This window comes from Fukomys damarensis, unplaced genomic scaffold, assembly GCF_012274545.1.
Source record: "Fukomys damarensis isolate Sample0158 unplaced genomic scaffold, DMR_v1.0_HiC HiC_scaffold_11, whole genome shotgun sequence".
In the NCBI taxonomy this organism is placed as follows: Eukaryota; Metazoa; Chordata; class Mammalia; order Rodentia; family Bathyergidae; genus Fukomys; species Fukomys damarensis.
In genome coordinates this window covers 28,015,083-28,030,012 of record NW_022900923.1, presented here as the reverse complement: position 1 = coordinate 28,030,012, position 14,930 = coordinate 28,015,083, and the positions used below count along the sequence as shown (strand labels likewise).

At 34.7% G+C, this 14,930-nt stretch overlaps 1 protein-coding gene across 1 annotated transcript in view; it reads right to left on the bottom strand.

Moving 5' to 3' along the window:
- Nucleotides 1-14,930, bottom strand: part of Hmcn1 (hemicentin 1) — a 419,231-nt gene that overhangs the window by 317,803 nt on the left and 86,498 nt on the right. Inside the window, exon 2 of the mRNA XM_010635433.2 lies at nucleotides 542-612. Coding sequence (XP_010633735.1) covers nucleotides 542-612 — 71 coding nt within the window. The remainder of the gene's footprint in view (nucleotides 1-541; nucleotides 613-14,930) is intronic.

The window sequence follows — 14,930 nt, the reverse complement described above, 5'->3', positions numbered from 1 at the left end:
GTTTAAATCAATGCATTTGAAGATCTGTAAGCAATACCAAGGAGACAGTGCATACATATTCTGCTTCAAAGTTCTGCTTTCAAGATAACATTTAAACAAATGTTTTCATCTCCTCCAATAACTAAAATGTTTACAGTAGAAATGCCATATGGTTAGCTTATAGCATAGAATATTAAAATTACCTTAGTTATGTCATTTATGTGGTAGGACAATAATTTTTAAGTTGTTCCTTATTTTTCCAAGTGATGAAGTTACACGTTAGGACAGGGCTCAGCAAACTTTTTCTAAACAGTCCCTTTCACAAACGTGGAACTCTGCCATGATCAGCTAAACGTAGCCTCCAAAAATGCAGAAATGAAACAGCTATTCTGAATCCATTCTGTTCCATTCCAACGTCTATTGTCCAACTCATTCAGGACTAGGGTGGGAAAAGGTAGTGGTATTCATTGTGCCATTAACAATTACTTGTTTCAGATTTTAAAAATAAGGAAGTTTCATGGTTTTTCCTTTCCCCAAAAAGAAAACTGAAATCAAGTCTCACCTGAACATATAGTTCTCTGAGTTCATACTGAAATTTCTTGGGATCTGTGGTAATTGTCACTGGGCCAATTTCTGCAAAGATAAGAATGACTTCGATCAATTAATAGCAATTAACAGCATTACAGACTTCACTGTGTTGCCAAATGTCTTTTCTCTCTTCACCACATGACTATTGATAAATAAGAGAGTTAGCAAAACATCAAAGACTACTCAATTTACACCTAACAAAGAACCACATACTGTACATCATGCATACCTAAAAGAGTGAACTTTTAACCCCGGGAAATGCAAAGGGAGTCAAAATGCCACAAGGCAGAGAATCCCAAGACTCAGTTCCAGTTCCTTCTCTTACCAGTCAGTAAATATGGACTGAGCACCTGCTTTGTCTTTGTCTATTTCAATTTTCTCAATGATAAAGTATAATTTTTTCTGCAACTTCTCTGAAGCCTGAATGAATTAAAAATAGTTTAATGCTAAAGAAAAGGAGAAAAAAGTCAGGAGTCACTGCCTTTCTAAACCTGGAGAATTATAGATACAAGGAAATTAAGAATAAAAAAAGTTGTCCCTATAACTTCTTTCCTGACAGCTGGGATGGCTCAGGGTCACTATATCTATTCTCTCGAGCCGCCTAGGACTGAAATTACCTTCAGGACTGTGGCTCTCTTTGTGACTACCCGGATATACTACACAAAGCACTGCTTCAAATGGGAATACGTTGGGAACCACCTTCCCCAGAGAGCTACGATTTAATCACAGATCAGTTGAAGAGAAGTAGCCCAGATATCAAATTGGGTTAAGTTAGCTACATACATATACATGCACACACACACACACACACACACACCACACACACAAATTGTTTTGGTAGGATACAATCCCTAAAACTTAGATTATCTTTTTTAAAGAAACAACTTTTAAAATATAAAATTGGCCTTTTATGACTATCAGTTACTTTCCCCAGAAAGCATCAACATATTTAAGTAATGGCATTAAAATTCTTCTTGGTATTATGTATACAGACATACTATTTAAATTCTCAGGGTGGATGAAGTTTCCTATTTTAGGTAATGAAGACATAGGCTGCATTTAAAATTACCAGCTGCAATACAAATTATAAAGACACCACATTTGGCTTTTACAAAAAAAAAAAATTAGCTCCAAAGGCATATTGCTACACAAGGCTGCTATAACTTCAAAGGAAAGTATCTAATTAACCAGGCCTTCTATGACACGCTACATGTGGCACAAAAGCAGACTGCATGATTTTTAAAATAAATGAGATAGATTGGAAAGGAGGCCCAATTTGTCTACTGTAATCCATGTAATTTTTGTTAGAAATTACATGAGAAAAGTGCCTCAATCCTTCACTAAAGATTAGACACCTATCAATTTGGAAAAGGAACAGAGAGGTGATTGGGTAAACCATGTGAAAATTCAAACAACTGCATTCCACACAAAGCAGAATAGTCATTAGCCATGTCCCGAGTGTACAGGAAATGAGAGAAGCCTATTCCCTCAAGACTAAACAAAGGCATACTTTGCAAAAGAATGCAAAACAGTGACCAATATGCTAGACAGTTACATCTGGGTATAACTTGTCAGGAACACTGTCAAGCTTGTCTTCTATGTTCCTTCATGGCATACTGCTGCAGCATTACTAAAATTTAAAACTTGAAGTATTAAAGAATACAAAGAACATTTAAGAAAAACCCAATTTGCAGAATAAAAACTGTAAATATGCAAGAACATATCTAATAACAAAAAAATCTCTGGACACATGTATATATGCCTTTTTTTCAAGAGGGAAGGTCAAGAGTTGCTGTTAATATAAGAAGAATGATTAACTCTCCCCTTTTAGCTGTCCACAGACTCTCAAATATACACCTGTTTTCAACAAAGATAGGAAATCTCTCCTCAAGCTCATTAATAAACATTTTGCAAGCCACACTGGACAGCTGAGATAAATCTTTTATCAGTCATGAGAAATACTCGGGAGAGGTAAGGGCTTGCCAAGCTGTCATATCCCGCCAGCTGTAAACCTGCTTTCCAACTTTTAACACGTTGAATGATACGACTACTTGGCAAAATCAGCCCTTCTCCTTCTTGTAACTTGCTTCCATTCCAATCTTTCTCCTCACTTAATAAAGCCCTGCGCCAGTTGTGTCTTTAGCAATTTCCTCTTCTCTTCCTTTGCACCCTTGTTAGTTTCATTCCCTTGCAAAGCCTTCAGTTGACACACAACAGGTACTTCCTGCCTCAACATGGTCTTCTGCTGCTTAAAGAACTAAACACAGACTCTCAAAGGGACTCCAAGGCATCCCTCCCATTCATCCAAACTTAAAAGTCTCTCAACGCTCCTTAGCATGGAGCTTTCGCTTCCTCACAATCCCCACGGCTACCCCCCCCCACTGTGCACACACCTCTCTCCTATCTTCTTGAATACTTTGCATTTGATTTAAATCCTATCTCCTGAATGTTTTGCCTTTCTTAATAATGTTGTCTGTAATAAAAACACAGAGAAAATAAAGGTGTATTATCTTACAGGATGCAGAGCACCTCCATTATTACTCAGTATATTTTATATAGTTGTTTACAAAGAAAACCCACACAAGCAAAAGTAAACAAAACAGCCATAAATTTCCAAATAGAATCTTAGGTCTAGAAGGAATATTTAAGACAATTTGGTAGAATTCCCTTATTCTGCAGATGAGAAAATTTGAAGTCCAGACAAGAAAAAATTGAAAAACACTGGTAGTGAAGAGGTAAAGATAACTAACATTTTCTGCTAGACATTTTCCATCTTATCTAAGGTCTCCATCCTATGAATGATTGTAACCCTGCCTACTTTCTCCTCCTTTCCTCTGGACCCTAGGTAGGATGACCACATTCAGAGTTCCTAATTTGATGCATACAACACCCAGAATTCTTTATTATAACATGTCTTGATATTTTATTTAATATACAAAAGAAAATCATACCTCTTGCTTGGTAAACACTATGCTTAAACACAAACAAGCCTGTGGGAAACACTTTACCAGAAAAATCCTTCTTGGACATAACAATCACATGGAACTACTACTAGAGAGATTACCACTGGTGATATGAAGGTGACAAAACGGATCGTGCCCTCAATTCTCACCAGTATAGTGAAGATAAAAATGGAGATGCACAACTAGACAGCCATGAAGTACAGAAACAGAAGGATGAAAAGGAGGTGCTGTGGCAGCAGTAAGATTTATCTCCACAACAAACCAGGGGAGATTTCAAAAAAGAAAAGTTCTAGACTTCACATTAGTGAACAAATAATTTCTTTACTCTTGTTAGTTTCTTTTTAGTTTCCAACCATCAAGTTCACAGGTATTCCCATTTGTGTGGAGTACCTTACTGCCTGTAACTATTTACGTTTGCAAGTAATGTTACAGTTCGCAATACACAGGATGGTCCTGTCTGAGCCTTATACGACCTCATGAAATAGGTAGGACAGATTAGTGGTACAGGCAGTAGGAGCTCGGGTCATGAGGCAGCCCCTCCACCTCGTGACGGGCTTGCACAACGCTCTATGCCTGCAACAGGACAGGTAGCAACTAGCCCGGGTTCTATGACTGCCTGATAGGCTCTTGACTCTCAGCACCTTGCAGAGATAACATCGTCTCAGTATCCATCTGGTACTCCTAATACCTGCTGTGTGAAGACAGCAGGAAGAAGGAGAGGAGAAGAGAAGAATAAATTTTAAAGCCAGGCCTTGAGATCCTCATATTCCTTGCACTTTTCACCACATCATGGAGACTCCGCGCTCTAGCTGGAAGCCATTCTAAAAGATGAGTCATTAAAGTGAAAACTTTTTTTTCTTATGTAAACAAAATGTTTTTGTTCTTTAAACAAGCTACCAACACAAATAATCAACAATAAACTTTTACACACAGAGCTTACTTTTTTTTTGACACAAGTTCTCACTAGGTAATCCTTAACTCTCTATGTAGCTTAGTCTAGCCTTAAACTTGTTAAATTGCCCAGGCTGACCTTGAACTTTTAATCTTCCTGCCTCAGCCTCCTGAGTACTAAGATCACCACAACAGCACAACTGGCTTCACACAAAGCTTTTTTTTTTAAAAAAAAAAAGACATATAACACGTATTACATGTATAATATATATTATTAATTATATAAGAAATACATTATGCTTCCAAAATCTAGTTTTATTTTTTTTAAAAAATAATCTCTGAAACTCTAAGGAGATGTTTTCCTCTTTTCAATAATTGTGTTATTTCCCATTTCCTAGGGATTTATCAGATGGGTTGGATTTATTTCCAGCACCTCAGCCATTGTTCTCTTAATCTGAGTTGCTGGAATGTACTTGAGAAAATAAAGGAAAGAAATTCACAACGTGATATTTTCTTTCGCTGCTTCATTTGGCAAGATCAATATCCAGCTCCACATTTCCTTTTTCCTTTCTGCTAACAAATTTCTGATCCTCATAGTTGTTCCACTGTACTCCAAATGGTTTTTTGATAAGAGGACAACTCACTGCTTCTTCTGAGTGTCTGCTTTAAAAACAGGATTTATAATTTTTGTCCTTTTTAAATGTAGTTCTGGACTTTATATTGATAGCTATGGAAAAATATGTGAAAGCAATGAACATTTGCAAGGATTACAGAAAGATTAAAGAAATGCATACATCACAGCACCTGCCGTAAAAAAGTTAATATATATTGGTAAATTTTTAAAAGAGCAAGCTACAAACAATTCAAAGAAGTCTAATAGAGCATCTGAGAAGGGCCCAGTGGTACAGACTGAGAAAGACAGTAACTCTTTCCAGCATCTAGAAGGGATAGTATCCGAGCTTTAGGAAAACATATAGGAAGGGACCAGGCATGAAATGGGTCTTGAAGAGAATGCAAGATGATTTATCATGACTAGTTGTTTCCCAAGTAAAAACTAATAAATTATACTTCCTGCTTTGGGATCCTACAAAAATCAAATTGATAATTGCATTTATATTTGCTGTGTTCAATTTAAGCTACAATATACTCTTTCCAGATTTTTCTACCCTTGTTAAATTATATTATTGCTGTCCAGCATCATTTTTAAGCAATCTGCATCAAATTGACAAAAGCAGAACTGATTCATGATTTTAAGCTGAGTAAATGCCAAGTATATTTAAAGAATCATTTAACTGCATACATTCCTCCTCACATTAAAACAAGTAATTTTCTCCCTGGCACTGGGAATCAAACCCAAGACTTTCATTCTGAGCTACACCCTCAATGCTTTATTAAAAAACAAATCTAACTTTTTTATTATATATACTTCTTTATTACTATACAATAGAATAAGAAATAATTCACTGGATTGAATTTAATGTTTTGCTCACAAAATATTTGCATTATCACTAAATGCTTCTACATGGTTTGAAAAATATGACACTCTCCTTCAATATAACCCATTTTATCCTGAAATATATGATATTTATACATATTATATAAATATGAACTTAAAATAAGTGCTTCTTGGTCAAATTAAAACCTAAAACAATTAACTAAAAACTTAGCATTTATAATTTGTAAGCTTGTATATTAGGACCCAACCTTTTTAATTTTTTTGAGACAACATCTCATTAAGTTGCCCAAAGCTGGGCTTGAACTTTGTCCTCCTGCCTATTCTTCATCCTCCCAGAATGCTAGGATTACAGGCATGTGCCACCATACCCACCTTAGAACACGTAAATTTAAACACCTTAATAATTGTTTTGGCAATTAAGAGACATATTTGACATATCCCAAAATATTAGTCATTGGTGAGTTTATGTATAGCAGGTTATCTAATGGTATTGTTTCAATATTCAGAGAAATGATCCATTAATCAATGAGCTGTACCATAACCTTAAGCAAATGTATTCAACCAAATTGCAGGCAGTGTGTGTGTGTGTGTGTATGTGTGTGTGTGTGTGTAATCATTTCACTTAATAGACTGCTGCTAAAAGGAATGTAGATAAATTGCTAATATGAATTCAGCATCATTACATTGCTCTTTAGAACAGGAAGTGAAAAAAAAATGACTGAATAATGGACATAGGGTTATGAGGAACACAGGGTAGGATGTTATTGCTTACATTGGACTTTAGCCAGGGTAGTGGCAAGCAGTTTTACAAAAACAGCCGTGGGATTTTTATTTTTATTTGGGTGTGGTTTTTTTTTTGGGGGGGTACCAGGAATCGAACTTGGGTCCTTGTGCTTGCATGGTGGAACCACTGACCCCTGGCCTCATGGGTTTTTTTTTTCTTTTTATTGAGTTTATTGGTACATTCTAGGTGTACAGTATAGTTACATTCAGGTCTTGGTTCTCGTCATGGGATTTTTAACGACCAACAAAATTCAGACTTTCAGTTTTGCATGTAATCAGAAACAAGATGTTCAATATCAATATATATTTATACATATATAAGTAGAGACATGGGAACCTATAATACTTTAATTTATTCTATTTATTAAGACAACAAGTTTTCCAGTGTGATCGTGGCACTATAAAAGCAAGCAAAAAGAAAATAAATAACATGTTCATAATATTTTTAAATTCAAATAATAATGTTATTATAGGGAAATGTATTTTAAATGGTAGAATTAAAATACTGGAATCATTTCAAAGTTTTACTTGATCTCTTAGACAATTCCTTAACATTAATATTCTTCCAAGTACATCTAGCCTTTAATTAGGGATAAAAATTATGAAGACATAAAATACTGATGAATTAAAAACTATTTATTTTCAGGTCCTTAGAAAAATAATCTTTAGTACTGAAATTTTCATGTTGGGAAAAAAGGCTTAACTTTAGCACAACTGCCTCCACAACAACCAAATGTACACAGCCTCTTAACTGTGCTTTCAGGGCAAACATAATCAGTAGCCCTAAACCATACTTATAAATGTTTTATTTGTAAAAATATAGAAAATACATGCTAAAAATGATGCACATGTGTATATACTATGTGTATGGTTTTCTCTAAATACTTGAATCAATTAATTCAACAAACAGACATCACATCCTTGAGGCTTGTTGAAATTGTCAGGAGAAAGCACAAGCAAACAACTATGTCTAACAGAGAAGTCTTCATTCTAAGAAATGTCTGGGTGTGTCTGGCAGGTTGCATAGATTTATGACCAGTCCAGTTGTACAAGAGCCTGCTCTCAACAGGACCCCGCCTTGAAGCTTAATGCTTTGCAGTCATTACACTGAAATAAGTGTTCCTTGGATTTATGTTTTGTAGGTAAAGTTCAGTGGGACTATGGAATGTGCTCCACACTTGGAGTCTTGGCTCATGAATGGACCTGCCTTCCCCAGATATGCAGATACGTTCTTAGCCACCTGTTCTCCCACCCCAGAAACTCCAGGCCCTACCTAGATGCCCTATCTCTGCTCCTGCTAGCTGTCTCCTGCCACAACAGGGAATGGAATGAGGGGTGGGAAAGACTACGATCAGGATATACAAGCACCCAGCCCAATCTCCAAACAGGCCATGCAGGTGGCAATGTCCAGTCTAGACTAATAGCACCACAGCATGGACTAAGGCCACAGGCTTAGTCTTGTAGAAAGGCAAGCCTGTGGCACACTCCTGACACAAGTACACCTCAGTGCCCAGGTGTAAATATCCCTGGGGATTGCCTGTCCATCAAGGCCTGGGGCAGCTAGCCCCTGGGAAAAGGAGATGTCTAGCTCAACTTCACCGGATCCACTCCTGCGGGGACACAGCAGCTCTGGAAGAGGTGCGAGCACACCCTACACCACAGTAAGGAAACTTCTGTTTCTCATGTTGGTCTGCACTCGCCTCAGAAGTGCCCAGGTGCCCAGTGTTGCTCCCATGCAAGCTCTATGCCTGGGATATTTTTGTTTCCAACCCTCTGAAGTCTGGTTTCAATTATGAGCATGAATTTCACCACCCATCTTTATTTGGTACAAAGTTGGTCTTAAATAAAATATCAGAGCATTTAGTTGGTATGCAGATTCACCCAAATTACACAATTCATATTTGTGGCTGATCCCAGATGGTGTGTATAGCTGTCCAGAAGAGACAAATACAAACCAGATTAATAAATGCTGAAGAACAACCATGTATAGTCCTAGCAACAGTATGAATGATCCAGGTTTATCACGACATTGGTTTAAGTAGTCTTCCTTATTAAACATATTTTTAAAATTTCAAAAAAATATATTTATATAAAACAGCTTAATATTAAAATATGTGCACACTCTTGATAAATATATTTATATAAAACAGCTTAATATTAAAAGATGTGCACACTCTTGATAAATAATTTTTAGATTTAATATATTTAAAATGAAATCAAGGTACACATTTCCAATGATGAAGGTCATTATGTTGCACACCTAAAATGTACCAATAAAATTAATTTTAAAAAGTAAATAAAATAAAATAAAATCTCAAATAGGATTTTATTTTTGTTGCATATTTTTAGAACATTTAGCAATATTATTCTTAAATTTATTTTTAAAAGCTAAGAGCAATTATGTCAACAAATATTTTTCATATTTAATATATTTACAAAAGAATCTCAATAGTATTTTATTTTTTTTACAATTCTAATTTCTATAGTACATGTTTATAATACATAATATATACATTTCACATGGAGAATTTGTACATGTACAAATACATCTTTTTTCTCTCTCTCTCATTGAGTTTATTGGTACATTTTAGGTATACAGTACAGTTACATTCATCATTGGGATCTTGTACCTTTACATGACAGGTCTTGGTTCTCATTTTTTCCCCTTGTCCCTGCCCTCCCTTCACCCTCTCCTATAGGATTTTATTTTGGGTATATTTTAGAACACTTAACAATATTATTCTTAATTTTATTTTAAAAAGCAAAAGCACAGGGCAATTATGTCAACAAAAACTGGCAAGACAGTAAAAAACATTACAAAGTTAGAATACTTGTATGCAAATAAATATATAATAACTGAAAAGAATGAATAAAGCTATATAAAAACAAGTAAAAGAATTTGTAAAAAATCATTTACCTTATATATATATCTGTAATTCATATTTTAGAGCCTATAGTAAAACAAGCTGCAAGTAGATTGTCAATATAATCATTATACCTATTTTAACTGAATCTAAATAAAAATGTATAATTAAAATGCATTTCTATGTTCTGTAATTACATATTCTATGGAATAACTTGCTCTTCCTCAAAGCATTACAGTATATAAAATCATAAGGGAAAATGCCAATGAATATGCATATCTAAAAATTAAATGAAATTGAAATATAAAACAAAATTTGCCAAATTCTTACCAAAAGTTAAGATATAGTAAAACATATACTATCTGAAGTGACCATTCAAATTTGTAAGAAAAACAGTAAAACGCCAACCACCATGCAAAAGTAAAACAAGAACAGGAGTAAGGCTTATCATCATAACGAAAGAGATAGAAACTTCAGCAAATGTGAATACAGAGTAAAAGAAAGAAAATATTTTTTTCAAGATCATTACCCAAATCAGTATAATTCCTACCAGTGTATTCCCTGGGATATTCATACAGTTGGTAAGATTATATGTGGTTATAATTGTATTACTATTACATGCATTATAGGTATTACAAGTCTTAAAAATAATTGGTGATAGTAATTTCCTTCTGTCATACTTTACTGGAAATTAAGAAGACACTGACATTATTAGGATATGAATAAATAATGTCAAAATAGAGAAATGATTTAAATTATAGGGTTCTCTAACCGTTAGGCAGCAATTAAACTACTATTCCATGCACAACACAAGCCAATATTTATCATGTAATATCAAATGCAAAAGCAAAACAGAACGGCACACCTTGTTTAAAGTTATCTAAAAAGCACATATGCATTAAGACATTCCAAAAGGTACAGCTGAAGTACAATTCACTGTTTGGAATAGATGAAATGAGTACATTTTATTTTTTGAAATTTTCATATTTTTGTACTGCTTACAATTTAGGAAGAAAGGGATGAATTTCACTTGATCACATACAATCCTGAAGTTATGTTAATGAATTTTGGCTGTGTGCAGTTATTAATTTGTTTATAGTGGGCATAGAAAGGAGAAAATATTCACATAAGGTAACAAGAAAAGAAGCTGAGGTAGTATGTTAAAAGTTTCAGGTGAAAAAATTTAGGTATTTAGAGTTTACTCAGAACAGCCATTGTCTAGACATGGTACTCTCTTTCAATCTTCTCACTTCAAGCTTTCATACCTTTTTAAGAGTACAACTCTTTGGAATGTCATCATCCCAAGGTCAGTCTTTATTGACTACACACAGAATTCCTTTCGATTGCATGAAATGAAAAACTATTCAGACTTTTATCACTGACAGCCACCGCAGTCCAATAATGGTTCTTCCTCTGCACACTACTGACTTTATATTTTCTATACACTCCCACAATGTATGCTTACTCATATACAAATGTGTATTTATTGGATTTTTCTCTTTCTAGAATATTTAAAATATGAAATATCCAGAATGGTTGTAAACATTGAGGATGACTCTGAATCACCATGGTTAATATTCAGTCTTGAATTTAAATACTCCTACTGTGACAAAGGTTGGAGTATTTTACTTTAGTTGTAACTAGAAGCATCCCAGATTGGGAAGTTACCCTAGTCTCATTAACATCAATGAAGTTAGTTATCTGTTCCAGTTTGAAAATTCTCCAACGGCATCTCACCTTATAACAAACTGTACATCGCACTGATATTTGTTAATGGGAAAGCATCCATCAAGAAGCCAGCCCCCTTCTCCTACAACAAATCACTAACACGTTGTTGCAAGTGCAGAGAAGCTGTGTGTTCCTTCAAAATCCAATGGGTGTGAAAAACTATAATAGTACACAGGATCCTAATGAGATAATTAATAATGTGAAATAGGAAGTAAAGGGCTAAAGGTGTAAGGAAAGTGGGAAGGGTGGGGGAAAGGTAATAAGGGAGAGGAAAAAAATATGAGAAACTGAAAAAATGGAAATAAAGTGTTTGTAAATGGGGAGGGGAGGGGGTGAAGGGAGGGCAGGGACAAGGGGAAAAATGAGAATCAAGACCTATTATGTAAAGGTACAGAATCCCAATGATGAATGTAATTGTATTGTATACCTAGATTGTACCAATAACCTCAATAAAAAGAAAAAAAAATCCAATGGGCTGTGGCAAGTCTCCAAAACTGTATAAAACCCTTGATGAGAAACAAGAGAAATTCTGTGGCATTCTCTCATATCACAGTGATCAGCCCTCTCTTACCAACTGATATGAATACACAGGGTTTCAATATCTTTGCTCCAAGTTCCCAGGCTTCTCTACTTCACGATGAAGAACATTCCTGTTAACTGATTATATCAAGCCTTTTCCTTAAAACTTGAACTCCAAAAAGGCAGGGAGTTTTTACTTTATTGTGTAATCTGTTCTCAAAGCAAACTGCACAAATCAACATGTGTTTTACCATCACCCATTAATTAGCAGAGACATCAAAAGGGAGATTTGGCCAGCCAAATTTCCCAACCAAATGCAGTAATACTACTGAGACTGCTGCTGATGCAAACCTCACTAGTAAATCTACAGAGAATAGATGAAAAGGGGCATATGATTTAGAATTGTTCACTCACGTGACCCACATTTACTAACCAATTTAAGGTCTAGTGTTCTGATTAAGAGTGCTCTGGAGTTGAAACTAGTAGGGTCAAAACCAAATCTCTGCCACATACTACTTTTATTTTAAAATTTTGTCAGGTTCCATAATGGCTTTCAGTGCGTGCATGTATAAAATGGGGATAAAGCCAGACGGGCTATAATCCCAGCACTCAGGAGGGTGAGGCTACAAGTACAAGGCCAGCCTGGGCTACAGACTGAGTTTCAGACCAGCTGAGATGACATGAAAAGACCCTGTATCCAAAAAACATGGAGACGATAGTCATATCTTTTAAGATTTTCTTGAGAATCTAATGAGTAATATGCATGGGGCAATACTGGGGAAAGAGTAAGCGTTCAATAAATGCTAAATGTATTGCCGCTACTGCAAGTACTTTTTATGACAAAGACATTATAGTTGGTATTTCAATGGGTAAATAACTACCAAAAAAACAGAGTTTAGAAAATAAATCTTTTTCTTTTTCCTATCACTACTGCAGATAACTAGTGTATGTGAAATTTCCATTGCAAAAAGGAAGTAAACAAATTACTTTCTTAAGCTCTGCTTTAAAAGTTGAAAATTGACCACTTTTGTATGTGTGTTAGATAACTAAAACTCTTTGTTGCCTTTTGAGATTATAAAACATCATGTCCCACACTTGTCATTGAATTAGATCTCCAAATCGAAGTTAGATGATAAAGTATTTTAGAACTATGCTCCTTCTGTCATTTCTACTTTTATGATACTCAAACAATAAAGAATAAAATAAAAGTTATTACTAAAAATAAGTATGATTTAGAATTGCTAATCAATATTTTACATAAAAATACTACTGTTGAATTATATTGTCACTGCTTTCAAAGTAATCTAGAAAAATGTCTACCACTTCATATATATTCCTATATAAGCTGTTTTTCCCATTTACTTACTAACCTTTTCTTCAAGATTCAAGGCCTTTTGGAAAGCCTCCTGAATATTTCACTTCTCTAAATTAGAGGCCACTCCTCTTAATTATGTATTCACTACTGATTGGGTATTTATCATTTTCCAGTGAAAAATAAGACAAAATATATTCTGAAGATATCACTACTAATGTTTGGTTACTAAGAGAGCATGGCTTCTGTGTTGTACAGCCTCTCTTGCCCTCTGATGGGAACCAGGCAAGTGACCTCCTGTGCTAGGGACAGACTCTCATAACAAGAAATGAAGGGCAGCTTCTGGCCAAGAGCCAAGCAAGCACTGAGATTCACAGCCCAGCAGTCCCATAACTCAGGAGGAACTCAACCTGGACAAGAACCAACTGAGGAACTTGGAAATGGATCTTTTTTCGGTCAAATTTTGTGATGATTATGGAGCCAAACAGTACCTTTCTTATAAGCTTGTGAATGACCTGAGTCAGAGAGGACCCAATAAGTCGTGCTGAGATTCCTCGATCACAAAAACTCTAAATTAATAAATTTCTGTTGTTTTAAACAATACTACTTTTAGAAATAATTTTACAAAAATCAAATTAATAAGAAATACAGTGATATGAAGCACCTACACTCATTTCTCTGCACACCAGACTCCGAAGCTAGATTTTAACTGCTCCAGTGAGAACTGTGACATTTTGAATTTCTAATAAACAGTGACCTTGTATTATAATGGAGAAGTTATGGAAATAATCAGACAATGGCTTTCAGCAATATATACCCATCATTACTTTAAAATAGTTACCACAGCAATTTATAGAAATCTGGAATTTAACTTGCAAAGAAAAATATAGATAGATGTGCATATTGTATGTGTTTGTATAATAAATGTTTGTAACAAATATACAGATCCATAAATAACAACTACAGAAGAGGTGAGTAATAAATTTGAGTAATAAATAAAAGAAATGAAAACTTTGAAATCTAGACAAATTGGAAAGCATGAATATGGCTATCTGGAAAATAGTAAGTAAAAGAAAACACTAACTATTACAAAATCTCTTAAAATATGGCATTTATTTATTCCTAAAAACTATTAGAGAAATAGTAAATAATAGAACTTTTGAAGTCATTCATATTATTTCTAATAAAGCCTATAAATCTCATGATAATTAAAAAGGCAGAGATAGATGAAAGAACTGAAGAAAATTCAAAGTAATTGAAATCGAATTCAAAACTCTACTGAAGTTATTAATGAAAAAGTATACTCTGCCAAAGAATAAACTGAAAAAAAATTAAGTTCTCTTCTAGCATATACCCTTCTTCTGACACTTTTTAATTCAATAAATCATTTGTAAGTTTCTATTAGGCAATCATGTCTTATGCTTGCAGCTGAACATTAAAGGCCTAATAAGACAGGTGATGTTGTACACAGCCCAGTCACTTGGTAAATTTATATAGTTCAGTGTGAAGGCTTTAAGTTCAAAATCCAGTAACCAAACACACACACACAAACACACAAGTACACACACATGCACACACACAAAATGAAATATTTTCAACATAGGTGACAGGAAAGGCTGTTTTAAAGGCATTTTTTTCTGGTGGAGGAATAGCACAGACTTGCATAGGGCACATCATTGTTCCCTGCCTCGAATTTCATACCACAATCCCTTTCCTTCATGAAATAAACAATCTTTGAAATGAAATGGAGAATAAAACTAGTAAAGAAGCAAAAAAATATATATATAAAATGGAATAAATGCTACAATAGAAATAACTGGGCTATAGAAGCTGAAATAATCACGGGC